Here is a 24220-nt window from a genome sequence, read left to right on the forward strand (position 1 = left end):
TGAAAGTGTACACTGATTTACTTCTCGAATACATTACATTTCTTCATCTTCCACAGGCTTAGAAAGCAGGAAATTGTGTGTCAGAACTGGATGACTTGTCTTTTTCTTGCTTGCTTCTTCTGAACTATTTCCATAGAAACTTTGGCTTCATACAATGGGATCGGTTCATCCAGCTGAGGCCTAAAATGGAACAGTATGTCAGAAATGTCTGGTGAGCATGCTCAGACCAACAGAAATATTGCAGAACTACTGCTGTAGACTTTACTTTCACTATGTAAACTTTACTCTTTAAACAAAATAAAAGTTTTATAGCTTTGCTTGGGTTCACAGAAGAAGGGAAGAGCCCTAAAGCAAACAGGAAACAGAAGTTAATTAAAAGATATCCTTCTTACACGGGGAAAAAGGTGGTGGTGGTGAGGCTTTTGCTCAACAGTAATACTGTTATCCTGCATTAAGAGAAAGGATATTCCATTCCCACCTCATTATGGGAGTCTTCACATCTAGTGAAGCTGTCACTCTTCTCAGAGGAGTATTAGACAAACCTAACGACTTTTAGAGCCGACACCATTTCTCAATCAGCCACACTACCGAGCAGCCAGATATATGCTCTTCTGCCACCAAGAAAAGAATCTGCTGCCTCTCTTAAATTTTGATATACAGCATACAAATTTCCTTGTGCTTAGCCTGCTATATTACAGACAGAAATAGACCATAAACTGCTCCATATAAACTATGTGAGGCATCTTTTTCTGAGCATCCCAGTATAAATTTGCAGTACAGTGCTGGCAAGAATTTTCTACTTCTAACGCTGAATTAAAAAAAAAAAAAAAAAAAAATCACATCTCTTACCTGAAAATGCTACTTGATAATTTCTCCATTATATCTTCTAAGATGGGTACCAACGAGGACTGTCAAGGTAACAACATATCTAGAGATAAATCTTTCTATAATCATGTTTGCTGGCAAGAGCCCTGTACAAACCAGCAGGATTGCGGCAAAAATAAAAATTTACCTTAATTACAATCTTTAGATCAGATTTACTCACTTTTTTGTATATCAGAAACCTCCTTTCCTGAAATAGTATGCAGAAATGAAATATGGAAAATAGAATTTTGAAAAATAAAGCAAAATGGTTAAGATTGATAAATGTAGCCTGCACTCGTACAACATTAATCAATCGGAATGGCAACTGCATTTTTTGTGCAGCATGAAGATGACAGACTTTGGTACCAGTTAACTATCCCTACTATTTACATCTGAGGTAAAAATCAAAATAAAACTGGGAACATAGAGTCTGTAAATTTTTGGAGCACCACTGTGCATCTGTAAGGGATCTTGGAGTTAACGACTAACATTCATGACAACACAACAGATGAGGCTGTATTTAGTCTTTATATGAAACTCAAAAAATAATGTTCCTTCATTTTAAGAGCAATCGGGTTAATATTTGAAGCTCAAGCCATTTTAAAAAGTAATCGCCTTGCAATTTCTTCAGATGATATTAATGCCATATGCTCAAGAATTTCACAAGATGTACAGATAAAAACAAAACCAAGCAGATTTTTCCTTTCAACTTTAAAGCCTGTTGTGATAAAACATGCTGCTGTTATTAAAGATACAGAATCTCATTGTTTAGCAGCTTACTTTTTGTATGTGGATCACTACTCAGTAAGCATTCAACAAAAATACCAAACTATAAAACGATTCATGATAACCTGCATCCCATAAGTATGTCCTTAGTGTGCCTGACCTTGCCTAATCTACTTTGCAGTTCAGTGGAGGAGGGGAGGACTTCCTTGCAGTCTAGTTAGTTGTTTCACAAATACAATGACTTAATCTTCACCTGCCTCTGCCGTTCTGCTAAACTGCAAAAGTGATTCAGCAGATCTCATAATCTGCAGTGCAGTACAGAACAGGGAGGGTCCTTAAAGCCGTAAACAGACAAACCTTCCATTACTTGAAGTGATCCACTGAAAACTGTCATGCTGTTAGAAAGCTCAGAGCCCAGCTGCTTAAGACCAAATGTAGGTAATGCAAATGAAGGAGACTTTCCTCTTCCCACATCCACATTTTTGCTCAATAAATTTTATGTACGTATCATTGCAAATAAGGAAAAGGTTATGAAGCCAAAATATTTTAACTTTTATGTTTAAACTGATGCATTAAGATTTACAGATGATGCACCTACTGCCCAAAAGAAGAAAAAAATTTTCCAAAGTGTCATATACATAATATAAAACCTTATACAATCAAATCTTCAATTAATTGGTTCAATTTTGAGCCAAAATATTGCAGTTTCTCTAGAATGTGTGTTTTCAATTTCAGCACTGCTTTTAATGATGCAGGTAGAGACATATATTTAGAGGGCATGCAGAGACTAGCTTAGAACATGCGTGTATGTTATATTTTAGTTACACTCTATGCTTAGTTGTGCTGACCTTTAAGCCTGTGGTTATAGGACTGAGTAGAAGGAAATCTGTTACTTGGTTTCTCGGTTTTGTTTCCATCCACTCCTATTAGCAGTCAGTATTCAAAGCAACTATCAAAAGGATATAGAGATACTTCCCTTGCTGTTTATTGGACAAATTCCATATTTCATCATTCAGAAAGGAGACTGTGGCTCCTTTAAGAAACAACAAATGGCTATCTGGAGGATCCAGCTTAAACAAAATAAAGAAAAATTATATTTAGTTATATTTTCTCATTTAAAAAAAAATAGGTTAGATGGTTATTTTATACTGATGGTTAAAAACCCAAACCAGACAAACCCCCCCGCCCTTGCCCATTCTTAAAACTTAGCAAAATTATAAAATTTACGGTTTTAAATGATGTTTTTCTCTCTCCTCAAACAGTTTAATACCCTAAGCCAGACAAAATAGGTCCTTTAAAATTTGTCAGTATAGCCAAGCAATTAAAATAACATACTATCACTTTAGAGAAGCCAGCCCCAAAATTGTCCTAAAGGAAAACAAAAATATTTATTTTTAATGCTATATACTTCCCATTTTCTGGATGTGAAAGTTTTCTTAAGTGAAAACTGATGCTAATTTAACAGTGGGGAGCCATTCAGCCATGACAGAAGCTCACAGACACATACACACACACAAACACACAAAACCACACTGTGGTACAAACTAACTTACTGACACAGTATCTTTACCTGAAGATTTTTTTCTGTTGTTATCCAGTGTCCCCCGACACCAAGAAGAGTAATGATATCATGCTTGTGAGGCAGCAACTGTGATGTTGAAGTTGATTCATCTTCAGCATTATATAATTTCACTGAGGGGGTGGAGGGGAGAACAAATTAATTTGAGCTCAGAAGAAAATTCTGTTCAGAATGAAAAGTATCTCCTCTTGTACTGAAAACCACATATCTTGGGATTCTTTACAGTCCTATGCCTTCAGATACAAATGAGTTGCAACATATACATTTGAATACACACAATGAAAGACGGCTTTCTGGAACAGCACTACAATTAAATTATCCTGTTAGTCACATGAGACTATCTGAGAAAGTAGAAGATTTAGGAGATTCAATATATATTTCTTTTAACAGATTTCAGTGGAACTCTAATATTCTTCAATTATTTCAGCTAAAAATAGTAACTTCTGGCTTTCAACTATTACGGTTGGTTTAGAATACAGGTTGACAGTACTGGTGATTATGCCATCATATTTGTATTAAAATAAGGTAGCACAAACAATGACGTCACAGCTGTACTCTCTAAACACATTTTTTTCTTTTCAGTTTTAAACAGAGGAAGATTTCAGACAAATTTAGCAGATGACTAACAGTATTAGATGCTTCCACTAGAGGGTGATATGAAGAGATCTTAAAGAGATCTTGCTTAAGGATATCTACTGAGTAAAAATACATAAAATTGTATGGCAATAAGCAATTAAAGGTAATCGTTTGAAGTGATGCAGCCTCCACCTATATTACTTGGAAATAATATGAAAACCCAAAAACCAGCCCACTAATGGTGCCCTGAAGACCAGATTTTCATCAGTTACATACCTCCAGCATCTAGAACAATATCCACTCCTAGGCCACCCGTTTCCTCCAAGCAGCTTTCTGCCACATCTATCTTTCCATTTGACACATCTATTACTCGAGCTAGAGAGAGCAGTACATTTGGTCAATTACGATAAAAATGTAGAGTTTAGATTGAGAGCAGAGCAGAAAATTTCTAGTTTCTGAAAGTATTACAAGGAAGTTTGCATCTAAGTCAAAAAACCTAGCCACTAGTTTTTTCATTTTCCAATACAGCGCAAGATCAACATGAAAAGTATGCATTAGTTTAATGCAGGAGTAAAACTCACAAGTCTATTTAGGCCAAAAACAATAAAGTATGCTACTATAAGAATTAGAAATTCTTCTGTGAGTTCATTCTGCTATTTTTCTTTTCCAAAAGTGCCTTCAAAAATACCAAGTTCTAGCCATGTTATTGAAGCAAAAGAGTGGCCAAAAGATAAGGAGGCACCTTATTTCACCTCTCCCAACTTTCAAATTATCTATCAAATAACCAGAGCAGTAATGCTTTGGGAGAGTTTTCCAAGCATAGCTTTCTTCCCTTATTTGTTCCCTTCCACATAAAACCCACCACTTCCTGCCAGTCCCTTCTTTTGCTTCTACATGATAGTGGGAAACAACCTATTCTCCCTGGCATGGAGCCCTGTCTCCCAGTGCAAGACAGAGGTAAACATGTAAAAACACAGTAAATACACTCACTTACAAGGCACTGACTTGACTTTTCTTATGATTCCAGCAAGTTTTTTAATCTTATTATAGCCATCTTTTCTTTAAAGTAATGCTTAGTTGCATTGTTACTTATCTCACAGCATGGAAAAACTTACTAATATACTACTTTCTGTGTGATGTTTTTAACCTCTAAATGGCTCCCTGGGTCATTAAATAAATATTTAGATGGAAGTATTTACATCTCCTCTTGAAATATTTCTGAGCTGGAATTCACTAAGACATTTTCTTCTCATCTGTCTGTGATACCATATCTATAGATGATTATAAAGATAAACCACTGCATCAGGAATAACTGGGGCAGAGAAGTAGCAGCTAAGGTTTTTTGGTTTGCTTCGTAATTATGAGGTAGAACAAACATTTAGAAACTAAACAGGCCAAAGACTTCTCAGCAAAATGATAATTGAAATAATGTCAAATAAATTTGGAGGCACATTTCCAAAGCATAATCGATTAAACTCAAATTTGCAATGTGTACTTACCCACTAGGGGCTGCCGTATACCTTCTTGAATTTGATCATGGGGTGGGAAGGAAGGAGAGAAGAAAAATTGCAAGAAACTGGTCATTAAGAAGAATATTAACAAACACTCAGTTAATGCTTTGCGGTTTGTTTTTTTTTCCTTCCAATCAAATCATAAGTTATATTCAAAATCCTAGGTCAATCATTCAATTTTTTCACTGAAGTCTGGCTAAAGAGAACATATTAATAAAGATGTCACATTAATAATGACAGTCACATTCCCCATCTGCAAATACAGCCTCATAATATCATTTTCTTCCTAGTTTCTTAGATCAAGAAGTTTAAAGTTTTTTCTTAACACAGCAATTTGGCATGGTATAAAGTTTCTGCAAATAGTTTCACTTTTTGAGAATAATGCTTATTTAATAGACTCAAAGCCTGTCTACCAAAAAGAAAGGCAATAGTTTAGTCAGTTTGACTATTTTCTGATTTCTGTTTAGCAAAAATTTCCAGTTTTGTTACTTAACTCAGTACAATAGTTCAAACAGTACTCATCAAAATGCTGTTCAATTTCTTTCCTGGCAAAATGCTGTAACAATTTAGCTCCACTGTGGAAAAGGCTGAGCAACAAATTATAATATAATTTTATATAATCCTTTGTCATTTATGCAAAATTTCCCACAAAACACTTGTAAATTGGTTCAGTTTCTTCTTCTGTGACTTGCACAACTTCTAATATAACATTATGCTGTCTGGCAGAAAGACTTCAGTTTCTCTCTTCTTTCACTATTGGGGAGAAGTAGAAATACCAGTACTTCCACAACTTGCTACCAGAGTTTACTCTCACACAGTAAGTTCAGCTACGGAGTTTAAAAACTGTCACATGAAAGATCTGCTACTTGGTTTATTGAACATGCTTAAGACAGCCATGAAATCACCGATGAGTTCTTACCAGAAACATATCCACTGAAAGCTAAATTTTGGTTTTAAAGAAAGAAAACAAACAACAAACCAAACCAAGAAAAGAAGAGGGTAACCTAGGGAACAGAAGAAATATATACGTGTATATATATTTTTTTATTCTGTTCTCTAACAGAAACTCATCACATTATTTATGTAATGTTCTGTCTCTAGTCTGAAACATGGGCATTAAAATGTCAAAATCCATTATAATCCTCTCCTTCGTACTATTATTATATTTACTCCAGGGATTACTGAAGACATGCAAAGACCCCATCCTGTTGGTCTAAATATGAATTCTTAAACATTAACAGGAACTTCTACTTCAGGCACTGGAATCATACTTATTAAAAAAACCTAAAAATGCTAAAACAGGGGCTTTTTGCTTTCACACTCAAACTGTTTCTCTTTTTAATGCTGTACCCAGGTTATATCTCTTTATCTGAAGCAAAGTTGCAATTAAAATTCCCTCCCTCCCCAATGTTTATGTTCCATAAACATTTGCAAAACTGCTAAACTCCTATTGTTGTAAAATAAGCACATACATGAGCAATATAAACAATGGCCTTTTAACCGCAAGAGGTGGTTATTGCAGCCATTTTTTGAAGCAGCTAGTTATGCTACACACTGATACACAAACTGCTGCTCATTGACAAGTGATAGACTCTTGCTAAAAACTAAAAAAACCCACTAAACAAGCACAAAACTGAAAAAGCCTGCACCCACAGACATTAGAAGCCATCTTAGATATAGCTAGTCATGCTTAGGTTACTTAGAGCATTTATTTTATATTAACATTCATATAATTTAAAAATGCCAGCAAGAAGTAAATGCGCCAAGCAACCGAAAGCTATATTCATATGTCCTGACAGGGCTATGATAATAAGTAAATTGCAAAGTCCTTTCGTAGCTAATAAAGTTCTATCACTAACAAAATATACCAATAAAATATCACAAAGCAAAGTTTTAGGTCTTTTGTATTTACTCTTTTGCCCTGTAACAGCTGGCATAACAAACCTCTATGTATCAGCAGCATTCACAAAAATGCTTTATGTTCAGATTTCTGCATTGTCTACTATTACAGTAAAAAAAGACTTCTAAGGAAAAAACAGCTTTTTTATGAAGTTGCTAAAAAATAGAAGTAATATAAAAATCCAGAGAGAGATGTAAGTCTGCCACGTCTTAGAAGAAATGGTTACGTTCCCAACACAAAACTTTGCAGTTACCCGTTGATGATCATTAAGGTCAGACAGCACAAATGTCTTTCTCCCTGCTCTTGTGTAATAACCTCTGCACAGCACTCCACTTCCTGCTGCATTATCAGCACTCCAAAGCCACTACTGGAAGGGCTACTTAAATGCTCACTTGCTAGGCTGGAAGTGAATCACTCCCCAAGACTGCAGATGTGTGTGAACGTGCAGACCCAGAATGCACATGCACACTGTGTTGTCTCTGTGCTTCCACTGCCAGTTGTGTTCTCGGCAGCCCAAAAGGAATTAAAATTGACAAGAACTCTGTTCTCTCTGTGTCTAAAGAGCAGCTCTCTGGCTTATTTCATCCCTCAGCTAGCTTGCTCTTCTTGAGCCAGCAGGGAGAACACAAGGACAATACTATGTGCACCTGCATATCAGCAATGCCTGATTTTACTAAGTCAGTAAGAACAAGAGAGGAGATTTGAAAACTGCTCTGATTCTCCATTTGGAAAGTCAAGATTGCTAACAATATTACTATGCAAAACAACAAAACAGAAAGGAGTCAGAGTCAGGGACAGTTAACCTTGACATTATCTTTTTAATCAGATCTCATCTTAACCCATATATATTTTGATTGATGCGACTGTAATGTTAACATGATAACTGACTACAAAATGCTTTCCCCATGAAGATACTTGTACAAGGGGCACAGCTACTCTTACTTACACTTCTTTGAATGACAAAAAAAAAAATCATACACTGAAAAATAAACTTGGTGATTATACTGGGGCAGTCTCCTCATTTTGAGGAGGAAGTATCAGAGACTAATTTTAACCTTTTGTTCACGGTACAGCAGAGTTCATGGACTGCAATCAAACTAGACTTCGCAATGCCATTTTAGAACTGTCCGAATAAAGAAATATTCTACTTTCCTCCACTCTGCAGCACTGGAATAAGAAAAAGTTTAATCAGGAAAGATACTAGTAGCTTTTACATAGAGTCTTTTCCCATGGTCCAAATATCACTGTTCCTTTGAGGGAAAAACCCCCAAAAACTTAAGTATCAAAGAGAAGAAATGGAAGAAGTTAGAGATGAATGCAAGTATTATGTCTAATGCTCATTTGGAAAATAGGAAAATGTAGAGCATTTGAGCATCCAATTTGAGCATCCAACTACAGTTATGAGAGTACTTGAAGGTGAGCTGCCACACAGCTTGATAAAATACTATTAGAAGTAATTTGAATCTGATGAATACTGTATCTCAAGTATATGATTACATCTGAACCCTGGCTCAGGTACCTAGATTACATACTGTGATACTGGTGATTTAGTAATGCTTTCTTCTTGTTCACAAGCAACAATTTTATAAAATGAAAAGACTTTCTGAGTAGTTAGGCCAAAAGCCAGCACTCAAGCGTTATTGTGTGAGATGGAAAATACTGAAAGACAGTAATCACAACTTAAATGAAGAATAAAAATGCCATTAAATACACCTAAAAATATAAATTAAATACCTATGAACCACAGAATAGATTTTAAAACTATTTAATTAGACTACTTATAAATTTGTATTTCAGTTTTCAGCTACTGAAATAAGTCCCTAGACTTAAAAAAAAAAAAAATTCAAGACATTCTTTAGCATAAACTTTATCACTGACAAATATAACTTACCCACAGGAGGTCTAAGCCTCTCCAGGTACTGCTTATCTTCAAGACTGTATGCAGTAGAGATTACTCTAGCTCCTCTATGTTGTGCTAACTGAATAGCTATTGTGCCGAATGGCTGCAGAAGAAAAAAGGTAGATGAATTTATTTACAGCAACAATTCGAAGCAGCCTAAGAAAGATTATATTGCAAAGGGCATTCAGGAGATGTCAGGAGAGTACCCAGAAATGAACTTACTCCTTCAACAGAACACATCTGAACCACGAATTTGAATATTCACAGATCTGCTTCTCTTCCAAGTGAGGCCAAAAAAATATTTTCATTGACTGGGAAGCTCTGAACAAACTTTTAGGAGTTAACTAGTTCTTCTCCTCAACAAAATAGCTCAGATTCGACTTTAAGTAACACAAGTACCATAACTGCAATTGCAACTTGTAGCTTTGGGCTTGGTTCCTTGTTGAAGGAAGAAGTGTTACCAAGGAAAAAGCCCCAGCCACATTTATGAATCTTGGCTGTGGCAAGCTCCACATCTTCATTAGCAATAAAGATTGCAGTAATGCAAATGAAATTATTTATATCTAAGAGAAGTTAAAAAGCAGTGGTGGGAAAGGAATAAAAGGCACTTTCCTCCAGTTATACCTGAGGGCTTAGGGTAAAACTATGTCAATGTAAAACACCAGAAAAGAACTACCTCTTCACTACCCAGATGACATGTAAAGGACTATTCTTGGCTCAGTATCTTATGTGGGAGGGCTTTTCCTATTAATCCATCAAGGGCACTGCCAGAAGTAAAATACAAGGCTTGATAAGTTTTGTGTGTTGTAAGAAATCCAGCTGTTCCGGTGATAAGACAGTTATTTATGGTGGAGGCAATCTTTCTGTTCCGAAATTGTTATTATTGCACAGTTGTAACTTACACTTGCTCCATCCATTACAAGGACAGTTTTTCCAGGAGAGACTTGGGAAAGGTAGTGTAAAGCTGTGTATGCTTGGACACCATCACGAACAGTCCCAGCTGCTTCAACCCAACAAACTTTTTCTGGTTTACGAACTAATTTTGGGGAAACAAACAAACAAACAAACAGAAACAGATGGGAAAAAAAAGCAGCAAGTCCCTGACATTTCCCTCAGGATTATTTTTTAGATTTCATCAATTTCTAAAACATGAAAAAAATTATACAAGTCAAATCATCTACAGGTGTAATTATGATCTATTTCACAAAGGCAATATTCCAATGTTGTGGTTCATGGCAGTGTTAGGTCAGCTACAGGGAGTCCAATTGGAAAAGGCAACTGTTATTCTATGAATAATCAGTTTGCTTCTGCAGCACTCTTGTGAGCAAGTTCAAATACAAATACAGTATTTAAACAGAAAAAAAGAAAGAGACACCCACTTCCTACCATAAACTCCAGACAGAAATGATCTGAGGAGGTCTCTTCTCATTTTCACAAAGGTAATTCTGACACAGAGAACATACAATGTGAGTTCCAACCCTTGAGTTCCTAATTCTCTTTCTCCATCTATAGGTATAGACAGCTTCTGGAGGTTATAACACATTTTAAGAGATATAAAGGTCAAGATAACATTCTTTGTCATCTCTGTTTTCTGTTGTCTCTACCTACAAGACTCTTAAGAGTTTTCCCATTCTATCCACATGCTTAAAAGTCTGAGGAGATAACATTAATGAAGTGCTCTGTTAACTAGAAACTATGAGTTCAAACACCATTTTTAATGTAAGCCATTTACATTATTTAGCAGAGATCTTGATACTAAGCTAGAAAAATTATCATAGTCCAGCTGAGAGTCTAGCATAGAACTGAGCTAAGTAAGCGCAATCCCCTTGAGGCACATTAGAAAGGAAAAAGACTGAAAAAGTTTGGTCTGTCCGTTTAAGCGTAAGTATTGACAGTGTAGCCTGAATCAGGGAAACCATCAAACAACATAAGCAATGTGATCACCTGGGATCATTTATCTGCGTGCTGGAAAAGAATTCTAGGGATCTTCACCAGCATCATCGCTTTGTGTGCCAGTTCATACTACTTAGCACACAGTAAGTTATTGAAGGTAATACAAAGTCAGAAATATTTTCTGCCTATAACTAATGTAAATAGTGATAAGGCAGCACAGACCTCTAGATTTCATTTTGCTTGATTTGTACTTTTAAGTGTTAGAAAGAATAAACCTTATTTTGTCACCTCCATGAGACCATGACTTATTTTGCAAAAACTGCCATAGCTAGCCAGGAAGATTTCATCCTCAAACAAGCCAACATAAATAATACTTCTTTACCTCTCATATATATTAAAAAACATGGAAAGGATATTTTACCGTATTTTATGCAATAAAAGTAGGGGTTTGGTTTTGGTATAAACAAATTTAAAGGAGTCACCTCATAACTACACAGGTTGAATTCATGGACAGTCACAGAAACTAATTTGAGCAAAAGAGTAGCTTGCTCAAAGTAACACAACAAACTGTTGAGAGAAGAACATATATTCACAAATTTAGTATTCTACACATTAAAGCACTCTACATTCAGAAAGGGGAAACTGGAAACTCACAGTAATTTAAAAGAATGTTTCAATACCGGGTTTTCCCTGATCCTCATTCCCTGAAAATTCCTTTCTCCAGCTTCTAGTCTGCTAATTTTATCCCATCTGTTATTCCAGCCACAAGTCACATTCCTGAATTGAGTCAAAGTGAGGAAAAAAGCAAATTTCTGTTCATTTAATTTTGTGGCAGATGAGGTGAGGAAAAAGTAGAAAGACAATGAAGCAACAAAAAGGGAAGTTAGAAGGGAAAAAAAAAAAGAAACAAAGAATCAGCAGAATCAGCTTGTGTGGTTTAGACAAAACATTAACCCATTAAATGATAACGGCAAAAGAAAAAACCCTTGAGAGTACATAGTACTCAAAGCTTCTATGAACAGGTAGACTAGACAGAACACCTGAATTTTGCTATACAGAACATGTTTGCCCAATGGTCCAGGTTAATTAGCTCCCTATTAGAAAAGCTAAAATGAAGTCTAAAGGTATAATAGATATAAATATTAGCAAAATACATGAACTACATACCCAAATAATGCTCATGAACTAGAATGACTTCACAAAGACCAGATTCTTCAGAATCCAGGGGCAAAATTCCTGAAAGAAAATGGACATAGACCTTTAATTTCAAACAAGCATACATTATAACTAAAACAAGCTCCTAATGAAATTGTTAGTCCCACTTAGTCTGTGATTCAGTTGCCCTCATGGCAGGTTTATGACAGGTTAAGAAAACTTAGGCAAGGTAACAGCCTGTAATCTCCACGGGCACAGTGCACAAGACGGTTCCAGAGGTATTCCAAGCACCATTTTGGGGTTGGGGAGAGAAACAGCAGGGACACTACTGAGTGCTTTTTGCTACTGGCATGTTTAATTTTTGTTAGGTCATGTCTGAACTCATTTCACACTGCTCTCACTCCGATGAGTGCTCCTGTTTGTACTCTGGGCCATGGCTAATGAAGAAGAAAATCAAGCTCTCATATTGCAGGTGGGCAGAGACCAAGCCATGCTACAGCTACCCCTACTCTTCCATCCTGATGCCTGTATGTGTATTGTTAGCAAAGGCAGCAAAAAAAGGGACAGAAAGAAGCAGAGGAAACACAAGCAAGAATGTGTTAAGTTTAAGTTTTAGAAAGCTGGAATAAAGAAGAGGAACTGAAGGAAAAAGAACCACACCATGGAAGACAGAGAAAGCAAACACAGAACAGGCAGAAGAAAAAAAAAGAAATCCATTCTGGTCATAACAGTGCTTTTTTCCTCCGCTGGCCAAAGGAGGAGATTCCTATACAGTAAATAGGTTCTGGCATCTGATCAGTCTTCTACCCTCTATGCTCAGTAAAACAATATTTTCTTCCCCCTCCCATCCAAATCTTATACTCCATTTAGACCAAAGCAAGGGCTTTGGCTTAAAACCCTCAGCAAATTTGGCTGCTATTTCCAGTCTTTCACAATTCCCATTAAAAAATGGTGATCCTACAGTGCTTGTACACATCTGCAGATCTCTCAACGGTTTATCTATGGAATAACGATAATAAGTCTAAAGTAGCTGTCTACAGCAACTATTGTGCAATTAGGAAATGAGGCAAGAAGGGCAAGAATCTCAGAACAGAAAACACTTTCTTACAACATCACTATCAATTCTGTCTTTTCATAACTGAAGCAATCCTCTAATCCTTTAATTTAGCATACAAAATATAAACATGTATGAAAGAATGTCCCTAAGAAATCTCTCTTCTATCCTAAAGCATCATTCAGATTTTGATGATTAATACAATATCGTATTTCAAAAGTTAAGCAAAATTTCCCTATAGTAAACTAAAATAGCCTTGGCACCTAAACCAGTTTGCATTCTAACACCTTACTATAGGAAAAGCAAAACACAGAATGAATAATAGATGAAGACATTCCTTTTCTTGACAGATGCAAAAGTTCAGGAACAAGTCACATTATCTCCTGACACTCAAGACAACCTTTCAGGGACTCTAAAACCATTCACAAAAACATGACCCTTATACTGAGGGAAAGACATATGGCATCTTAAAGAACAGTGCCCCTTAGTATACCTCATAAGGCTTACAGAGGCTCCAACATGAAGTATGGACTTTTATGTATGCTATACACATCAAGCATTTGACACAAGTACAAAATGAGGTTCTTCACCTTACTTGTCAGAATTACTCCATGTAGTGTAGGGCTTTCATTCATTGATTATTTATGTATTCAGCAACGGGGCATATGGAAGAACTGAGAGTGGCTAACCACCAGTAAACCTAAGCATTTACATTTATATTTAGGTTCATGTCTCTAAGTATTTGTGGCTAATTTAGCTCTCAGAATATTTTTCCCTGCACTTAATTTAATGAGGAACATGGCATAATTGATTGCTAAAAGATTCTGAGAACAACAAATAAAATGGACTGTAACTTTAAAAGGAAGTCAGGAATGTATCTCAAAACAAAACATTTTTGACTGGTCTAACTGTATTTTTCTTAACCAAAAAAATGATTATGCATAAAAGAATACATTAAATAGACAAAGAAATCTTCTCCTCTGGAAGATTGAAAGCAGGATGAGAAAAACTTAAAAAGTGAAAAACAATTCTTTGTATGATTTTAGGAATGGAATAATGATTTAACACCCCAAGTACTTCAGTGAGCGCAGTACTATTCTTACATGAAAAAGAGTAAAGTCATAAATAAGGACCATATTAGCTTATTATTACTGTTAAACTCAGCAAGGAGTAGATACCAGGACTATAATTCTTCAATAGAAGGACAGGCTTTATTCTAAAATTCAACTCAAAATATTTTTCTGACAATTATAGGTTTTGGGACAGTTTGATGTTATTAAACACACAGGTAACCAGATCATTTAGCAATAGCTCATTTTCTTTTAAATCTGCTCATTCATTAACTATGTATAAACTCACAGCAACAGTAACTGGAAAGTGTGCTTGTTAGGAAAGATTTACCACAATAGAAATATTTCACTCCTATCTTTTGTCTTTATAGCATCTATATTGGATGTATAAAGATGAACAGCTGTATCAAATAGAATGCTATGAGATTTCAATACTTAAAGAAGTGGGTTTTCTTTCTTTTAGGGCTAAAATATTTAATGCTATTTTCTTCATCTTCCTCTTTCCATACATGTAATTCTGACTTCTCTGTGCCTGCATTTGCAAACATTCATTATTCAAGAATAAAAAACGCAGAGAACAAAATCTCAGACAAAATGAATCTGCTTCTTTCATGACCCAAGTACAGTTTCCATTCCCTTAATGTCAGATTTACACTGAAGCAGCTTGTCCGATTCAAACTACTTACTCTATATTTGAATTAACATGAATGGAATTGAGTCCTAATTAACAAAAAGCCCAACTCTCCCACAGCCACTTACAATGTCACTTAGATCTCTCAGGTCTACTGACATATTTTCTGAGGGTTTTTTTTCCTCCCTAACGACTTACTGAAACTGTATTCCTTCATCTACAACAGAAGGTGATTGAAACACAAATAATATTTTAAGATATTCAACAGATGCAGCATATGTCAGTAAGATATTTAACCAAATGAGCAATACTGTTCACAATAATGATACTATTCATAGTTCAAAGTTAATTCATATACAAGACCAGAAAATGCCTGGCCATAACTGTTCTGCTTTATTAAACAAAGCAAAGTCACTTCTGTACCCCATAAAATGGAATATTAATTCCTAACTGTAAGGATTACACCTTTTGTGGTGAATAAATAATAATAATCGCACATCTTATTCCATTGGATTTTAGCTAATGATGCAAAAGTTTTACCAGGAAAAGCCACAAAGACCTTCCATGTGATTTTTAACCTGGGAGTGCGTTTTTTAACAACAAACAAACAAAATACAGTGATTAACACCTGCCTTTCTGATGGGTTTCTCTGACTATAACATTATAGCAGGATCATAGAGAGAGTTGGGGTTGTTCAGCCTGGAGAAGAGAAGGCTCTGGGAAGACCTTATTGCAGCCTGCAATTACTTAAAGGGGGCTTATAAGAATCACAGAATCACTAAGGTTGGAAAGAACCTTCAAGTCATCAAGTCCAACCATTAACCCAACACCACAATGTCCCCTAAACCATATCCCAAAGTACATGTCTACACATTTTTTGAATACTTCCAGAGATGGTGACTCCACCACCTCCCTGGGCAGCCTGTTCCAATGCTTGACCACTCTCCCAGTGAAGAAATTCTTCCTAATATCCAATCCAAACCTCCTCTGGCACAACTTGAGGCCATTTCCTCTTGTCCTATCACTAGTTACTTGGGAGAAGACACCAACATCCATGTTGCCACAACCCCCTTTCAGGTGGTTGTAGAGAGCGATAAGGTCTCCCCTCAGGCTCCTCTTCTGCAGACTGAACAACCCCAGTTCCCTCAGCCACTCCTCGTAAGACTTGTGCTCCAGACCCCTCACCAGCTTCATTGCCCTTCTTTGGACACGCTTCAGCACCTCAGCATCCTTCTTGTAGTGAGGGGCCCAAAACTGAACACAGTATTCAAGGTGTGGCCTCACCAGTGCCGAGTACAGGGCATGATCAATTCCCTATAAAGATGGGGACAGACTTTTTAGCAGGGCCTGTTGCGATAGAACAAGGGCTGATGTTTTTAAACTAAAAGAGGGCAGATTTTGACTAGATCTAAGGAAGAAATTTTACCCAATGAGGGTGGTGAAACACAGGCACAGGTTGCCCAGAGAGGGGGTAGATGCCCCATTCCTGGAAACATTCAAGGTCAGGTTGGACAGGGCTCTGAGCAACCTGGTCTAGTTGAAGATGTCCCTGCTCATTGCAGAGGGGTTGGACTAGATGACCTTAAAAAGTCCCTTCCAACCCAAATTATTCTATGATGAAGCATGGACTCCCTGTGGTTAAGTTAGAGGGGAAGACAAGTCCACTTTCAAGAACTCTAAAGTGCAGTCAAAAAATGAAGATTCAGGAAAATGAGCAGCTTGAATCAGTGTTTCTTTTTAAATGTAGCCTTATATTTAGCAAAACACTGGAGTATGCGCACTGCTTTTGGCAACTCAGAAAATCCAACTGAACTGGCAAATCTACTTGCATTTTTAAGTTAGGACCACTCCTGATTTCTTTACTGAAACAGGAATTGGCGTGACTTAGAAGAAACTGAACAGTTTTCAGTATGCTTCAAGAAGAGATTCATCACTAGACTTAAAAGTGTATTTTTCTGTCATCCTCCAGGAGGCAGGAAATATAAGCCTAGACTTCAGATCATCCACAGAAATAAAGAGATACATATTAATTACATCAAGGTGGTGGTATAAATACAAAAAATTGTGTACATATTCAGATGGTTGCCTTTAGAACACTCACTTCATGTGGTTAATTGGACCCACGTGTATATTCTTAGAAATTCAGTGAATGCAGTAGGACTATGACAGGTTACATTAGCTGAGGACCTGAGCTTCCATTCTTATAACCAAAAAACTTCCCTAAGAGAACACTTTTAGAATAGAATTCTCATTTGTAAGAGTTTATTCATGTGACACTAGCTGAATCTTTGAAAATATATGTCTAATTGTAGCTTTACCAATGATTGTAACTTCAGCCATTCATTACAAAAAGATTACTTATTGTTTTAGTTGATAAGGCAAACATGCATTAACTTACCCACTACTTCATCATCTGGCTGAAAAAAGGTCACCTTTCTTCCAACTCATGAAGGATATATGAAAAGGAGGGAAGCAGGTAAGAAGATAAATGTTTATAGCTGAAATTGAACATGCATTTGAAAGCACTGTTGTTCACTAGCTCACAAAACTAAAGATATAGTAGAATTTTTTTTTTCCTACTAAATGTGCACATACCAAAACCAAATGTTTAATTCACTATGATTTGGCACCACATCCACAGTTACATGCAAGTACACACATGTATATGTGTTTGAAAGACTTAGGCTTTAAACTACGCATCAAAGGTGGATATGCCAGTGAAACACTGCCGAAATTCCTAAATGTTATTTTGTCTTCACTATTCCAACAAACGATTTTCACAAATACAGTAGAGGTTGTTATAGCATGTGCAGGTAATATCTTAACATCTCAGTATATTTTATTTAGAAAGCTGCCTTGCATTTTTTTTTTTTAAACTCCAAACAGATATGCAGGAATTACAGGTCAGCTCCTTTTTAAACTTTTATTTCACTGTCATTACTGACTTAGGGGAAGCCTCATTAAGAAAGCAAATAGTTCCTATATTAAAGGTGTACCACACAAACAGTATTTACTTGTTCTGGATTACCAGACCTTAATACTTGCTCCATACCCTCACAAGACAATTATGCTAACTTACCTTCCAGTACAACTCCAGAAATTTCTCGACCAACAGGTAGAAGCTCCTTCTCCAGTTTCATTTCTGACAGAAGCTAAATGAAAATAATGGTTATAACATCCTTATTAAGGCTCAAAATTTGCCTGTTTATTATCATCTTACAGTGTTTGATATTCACAGCAGGGAAGTTAGGCCATTACCAAAATGTTATCTGAGGGGAAAAAAAAAGTACACACATTCCTAATTTAATATTAAAAACTTTGCACTCATTTTCTGTATTTAAATTTAGAAGGATATAAAAAAATAAAACTAGAGAGTTATTAACAGGTAAGCCAAACTGTGACTTAGAAGTCAGTATGCAGAGGGTGATAAAAGGGATTTTACTGTAAGAGAACTCACAAATGAAAACTGGTCTTTCTCCATAAATTAAGAACCAAATTACAGGTGCTTTTTATTTAGCGAGATATGCAAGAATACCACATCAATCCTGTGCCCTCCTTCTCAGCAGTAAAGCCATATATCCTCAGATATAATAAATGGCATTGTGCCAATTACCAGCTAGGGCCCTGGCTTAGATCTTCAACAGAAACTGTAAACACCTCTAGCTTTTATTAAAAGAAAATAAGCAAATACCTTTGTATCTATCCAGCTCAGTGCACAAGCTCTAACTTGTACTTTCACATCATTGTCTCTTGTAGGAGGAAGGTTTTCCTAGGACAAATTTACAGACGTTACATTATACAATGCAACTTGAATGTGCTAGTAGGATCTTCTCAAGCTCTTGAAAGCACTTTCACAGAATCACAGAATCATTAAGGTTGGAAAGGATCTTTGAGATCATCAAGTCCAACCATTAACCCAACACCACCATGCCCACTAAACCATGTCCCAAAGCGCCACATCCACACATTTTTTGAATACTTCCAGTGATGGTGACTCCACCACCTCCCTAGGCAGCCTGTTCCAATGCTTGACCACTCTCCCAGTGAAGAAATTCTTCCTAATATCCAATCCAAACCTCCTCTGGCACAACTTGAGGCCATTTCCTCTTGTCCTATCACTAGTTACTTGGGAGAAGAGACCAACATCCATGTTGCCACAACCCCCTTTCAGGTAGTTGTAGAGAGCGATAAGGTCTCCCCCTCAGGCTCCTCTTCTGCAGACTGAACAACCCCAGCTCCCTCAGCCACTCCTCGTAAGACTTGTGCTCCAGACCCCTCACCAGCTTCACTGCCCTTCTTTGGACATGCTCAAGCACCTCTGTGTCCTTGTAGTGACGGGCCCAAAACTGAACACAGTATTCAAGGTGCAGCCTCACCAGTGCTGAGTACAGGAGCATGACCAATTCCGTACTCCTGCTGGCCACACTACTTCTGATACAGGCCAGAACACCGCTGGCCTTCTTGGCCACCTGGGCACACTGCTGGCTCATGTTCAGCTGGCTGTCACTTTTCCACAGAGTCTTTGTTTTAAATTGTTTTGTAGTCAGAACAAGATTTTTTTTTTTTTTTCAATGAAAAGGGAACTGATACCACAATGGATTTACAACACCATTTTGAGTATATGTGTATTACTATTACAAACTGACCACTAGACCTTACTAAACCTCAGACACCAACATTATTATTCTGTTGGGTTTTTTTTCCACAAGTTAAATATCATACCCTTATCTGCAACAATTTTAGTATGTAATTACCCCTCTGGTATCTGTATAACAAATAGAAGGAAGCAGATCTTTAATATTAGAACTACATTGCAAGAGTGATGGAGAATTTTGAAGAGAATTTTGACATGAATGTCTGACATACTGTACTGACAAACTTACTCAGGTAAATATTCAATGTGTCCAGATGATGTCAAAGAAACGGAGCTGATAAGAATTGGTGGCCAAGTCCCACAAATGATGGCTACCTCACATACAAAAGTGTTCTACTAATGAATCCTCTCCTTACTATTTCAACTTTTGGCTTTGGGATTGATATTTGAAATTATTTTAAGTAGTTGAGTACTGTGACTTTAAAGTATTTTAATTAGCCAAGTTCTGGACTGCTGACGCCACACAGCTGTTGAAGAGCTACCTCAGGTACTGGAGGTAAAATCATGTACTTCCATGTTATACTCTAGTCTGCAGTGTAGATGCCTGTTGGAATTGAAAGTAAAACATTTACCAGAAAGTCATGAGAGTGCTTTGTTTCTATTTCTGAAGTTAAAGATATATTCTTAAGTGTTTAAGCTTTTTTGATTTTTTTTTAAACTCTTACCAAGAAACAGCTGTTGCTTTTCTCCTAGGCTTAGCAACATGAACAGTCCAAGGAATACTGAGCTGAACTTTTTCTCACCCCAGCTGAGTTAAACACGTGCTGTTCCTTTAAAATTGCAAGGCATTTTGCCAGTCAGGCTGACCTCCTGCTCCTCAAACAAGCCAAAGTGGGTTCTCACTCTTTGTTCCACAAAACAGTAAAGCCATTAAACTGCTGAACTATACAAATACTGCATCTCTGATTAAAAAAAAAAAAGATTAGAATCTAAGGGACTTACATGATTTATGGAAATTTAAGATTATATTGTCTTTTGGAACTATCCTTTTCGTATGCATAGTTCAATGAACCTAAGTACTGCTACAATGCACATAATAAAGTTTTTTTTCCTTTATAAAAGAACAAAAGGCTTAAGAACAAAAAGAAACATTGAAATGTTTCTGCTGTTAACTGGTTCCTGCCTTCTTAATTTAAATATGTCACTATTAGGAATTGACCAAGCACCATATAAGGAAGGTTTGCTGGGGAAATTCTTCATCCTAGCTACTGACTTTTTGTTACCCACCTTCTGTTCTATTAAGGTCTCTTTAGCCAACTAGCTTTCCTTTTCCTCACTTTTTTCATATTTATTTCTATTTAAGATGAGGATTCCATAGTGCTGGTCATTACACAGACACCTGCAGAATCAGCTCCTGTCTGAAGAGATTTAAATAGGCAAGTAGGCAGACAAAGTCTATGCATAGGAGTGCAGTTTCAAGATCTGCTTTAGCTTACCTAAGACTGTACTGTAGCTGTCTGACTGACCTGTTGCCAGCACCTACATATTCCCATCCCCTCCTTCGTGTTGGAGCTAGCAATCATGTAGCCATCACAATGATGTGAACTAACTTGTAACAAATTGCTGGTTTTCAGCTGGATAAGTAAACTGATCCATCTCACCTTATAGCTGCATGTCTCCTAAAACCATTACAAGGAAGAGAACAAAGTGCCACTGAAAGGTGAACGAACCTTTCTGGCAAAAGCACAATTTCACAATCAGTTTAAGTAGATCTAAGACTGCTGCATAATATGCATCTTGGTTGTATCAAAATCACCCATCTCATCACATCCTTCTCTTCAGGCAGTTCATTAGATGTGGTTCACTACTGGGGCTTTGCAGCTGCTTGAGCAAGATTCTCACCAGTACTATATTGCTTCATTTTGATATATGGCTCATAGGTATATTTAGGTATCTATATTACACAGGTAACATACATAGGTATATTTAGGTATCTATATTACACAGGTATACAAAGGTATCTATAGTAATCTATTTTGTACCTGTAAGAGGTTTGAGAATACAGGTTCACATCCTCAAAACCATGTAAACATTTTTCTACTGTTCAGACACCCATACTGCATTGATATACCTTCACTGACATCCTATTTTAGCCTTATACCACAAGCGCATGTGTATGCATTTATCCAATTAATGTTTGCACCAAACTGACAAAGACTCTTTAGCACAATAGTTTCAGATAAATTTGTTAGAAAAATAGTTGTCATCTTGTTCCTTTAAGTTGTAAGAAAACAGGTAGCTAGACAAAGGAGACATCAATGCCTCTGAGAAAAAGGCTGCACTGTGATTTCAATTCTCACTAAGGGCAAAGAACTTACAAAAGGAAAGAACATAACAGTAGGAACGCTCCAAACATGATAAATTTCTCAAGCTATATTTCTGCTTTTTCAGTGACCAGAAAATCCAACCAGGAGATGTGAATCCATATGAAGCCAGGGTTCATTTGTTACGCCTGCAAAACTTGTTTTTAAAATATGGACACCAAAACTGCAGAGAGAAATCTAGCACCGTTCTTGCCAAGTGCTGCATGATGGTGGTAAAAATACATCTCCCCTACTTTAATTTACCTGCCTGTATGTGCAAGGATTACAGCAGTTCTTTTTTAAGCCTACAGAAGAGTTAGCTGTTTCAATTCTCCTGTGGCATTCAGCCACACTCTCTTCTTCCACTGAATGATTAATAGTGCTATTATGACTGGAACTCACTCTTTCCTGGAAGACAAATGTCATTTCCTCTCCAGGTGAATTCTGCTGAAAATACAAGGCCTTCATAGTTGAAAAAAGCTGAAAAAAGACACATAGCTGAAAAAAGACACAGCAACCAAACTGTAATACATGCAGTATCTATAGAGCAAACAAGTAATTAAAGCTTTACATAACTTTTTAAGCAGAAAAGCAATTGTTTGCAAGCAACACAGGGCCTATGGGTCCTTCCAATACATAAGTTCTAAAACAGATCCACAGATAAGCAAGATATGGTGTTACCTGCAACAGGTTACATTAGTATTGTTGACCATAATATAGCAAATATTAGGGACTAAGGATGCACAGCAAAAGGCAATAAATGATATATGGGATTTACCGATTGGTGGTCCAATGCAGTAGATGGGTGGTTTGCCACCCAGGCTGGAAGGCACACGATTTGACTAGCTTAGACAAAGGCAGTGGAAAGGGCAATATAACCAGTGCAGGAATACAACAAGTCTTACATATAACTTAACTAAAAATCATAACTTGGGTTTTTGGTCTCCTCTCACCAACTTGGCACATGTTGTCCTCGACAAACAAGAACCTGTTGGAGAGATTAAAAAAAAAAAAGGTCTCTTCAAGTTACAGGAAAAAGAAAAGCACAAAGCAGAAAGGCAGAAAACCACACAGCCATTACATTGCTTCTGGCAGCCAGCACTAACTCCTCAAGGGACACCCGAGGCTGAAGAGACCGCCCCGAGACACCTCTCCTTTCAGAAAGGCAGAGCAGCGCGGCAGCCGGGGCCCGGCACAACCCCGCAGGGAGCCCCGAGCTCGGCGGCGGCGGGCCGCTTCGCCACGCTCTCGGCGCGCTGCGGTCCCAGCACGCTCATGTTCCCCTGAGGGCAGCTGCCAAGCTACGCCCGCTTCGCAGCGCCCCGCTCCTCCGGCCCTTGCTGCCACCGGCCACGCCACTCCAATTATCCCGAGTGCTTTACCATACCGGAGAGAGGCTCAGCGAGGAGGGAGAGACCAACGCCTCGCCAGCGCCCGCCCCTGCCTCCGCGCCGTGACACCCGTGCCCAGGCGTGGAGGAACCCTGCGCGGAGATGACGCAAAACTAAGAGGCTCCAAGCCCACGCAAGGCATCCAGCCTCCTTTGCCCCAGGGCCCCCGGCAGAAAGAGCCCCCAGGAACCGAGAAGACGCACCGGTGGTTGCCATGACAAACCGTTACTTCCGCCGCGCTCCCACCTCGACGCCCTCCAGCGAGCGCGAGCACCGCCCCCACACCCCACTCCCAGCCCCGTCGTCCAGAGAAGACCCATGTGAGCTTATGATTGGACACGGCGGCCGCCGCTTAGCATAAAAACGGAGACAGGATTAGCTAGGGCGGCTGTCGCTCGCTACAAGGGAGGAGGCGGGAGCAGGCACCTCCCAGCGGCGCGCGAGGACTACGCGGCCCAGCAGGCTGCGCACCGCCGCCCGGCGAATTACAGTATCCGGGATGCGGCGACGGGCTGCTGCCCTGCGTGACCTCCTGAGAGCGGGGCCAGCAGCCGGGGCACGGCTGGGCTGGGGTGGGGTGGGGGTGGGTAGAAAGAAGAGACACCGGCTTGCATCACCCTTATGTAAAATAAAAGGGCCATCCGCGCCCACAGGCGCATCCCGCTGGAGATGAGGAGGGAACCCGGACGCCCCCTCCCCCTCGGCCCCGCTCCCTGCGCGCTGACCCCCTTGGAGCGAGAGCTGGCCTGGCAAAGCCCGGATTGGTCGGAGGAGGCCGGGTCCCTGCGGCGCTCCCGGCTTCTGATTGGCGGCGCTCCGCTGCCAGTCGCGCGGGGCGGGGGGGACGGGGATGGGAAGGAGGCCGCGGCCGCGCGTCAGTACGGCGGCTGTGAGGGGGCGCGCGAGCCAGGGCTCCTCCCCCTGCCGCCCGCCAGACGGTGGCTGAGGAGGCAGCGGGAGGGGATGGTGCGTCTGGCGGAGGCGGTGGCGGACGCCGCTCCGGCTCCTCCATC

The 24220-nt window shown here is 38.5% G+C and overlaps 1 protein-coding gene across 1 annotated transcript; it reads right to left on the reverse strand.

Moving 5' to 3' along the window:
- Positions 1-80: 80 nt before the first annotated feature.
- On the reverse strand, positions 81-22284 carry CRYZL1 (crystallin zeta like 1; the record flags this gene model as incomplete). Its single annotated transcript, XM_082003403.1, is given in 12 exon segments — positions 81-180; positions 850-884; positions 2547-2660; positions 3161-3282; positions 4022-4120; positions 9048-9159; positions 9959-10092; positions 12117-12185; positions 17258-17302; positions 17939-18011; positions 18551-18628; positions 22219-22284. Coding segments are annotated over 12 exon segments (1047 nt in total).
- Positions 22285-24220: the final 1936 nt, after the last annotated feature.

Source organism: Phaethon aethereus (assembly GCF_964289735.1).
Source record: "Phaethon aethereus genome assembly, chromosome: 1".
Classification (NCBI taxonomy): domain Eukaryota; kingdom Metazoa; phylum Chordata; class Aves; order Phaethontiformes; family Phaethontidae; genus Phaethon; species Phaethon aethereus.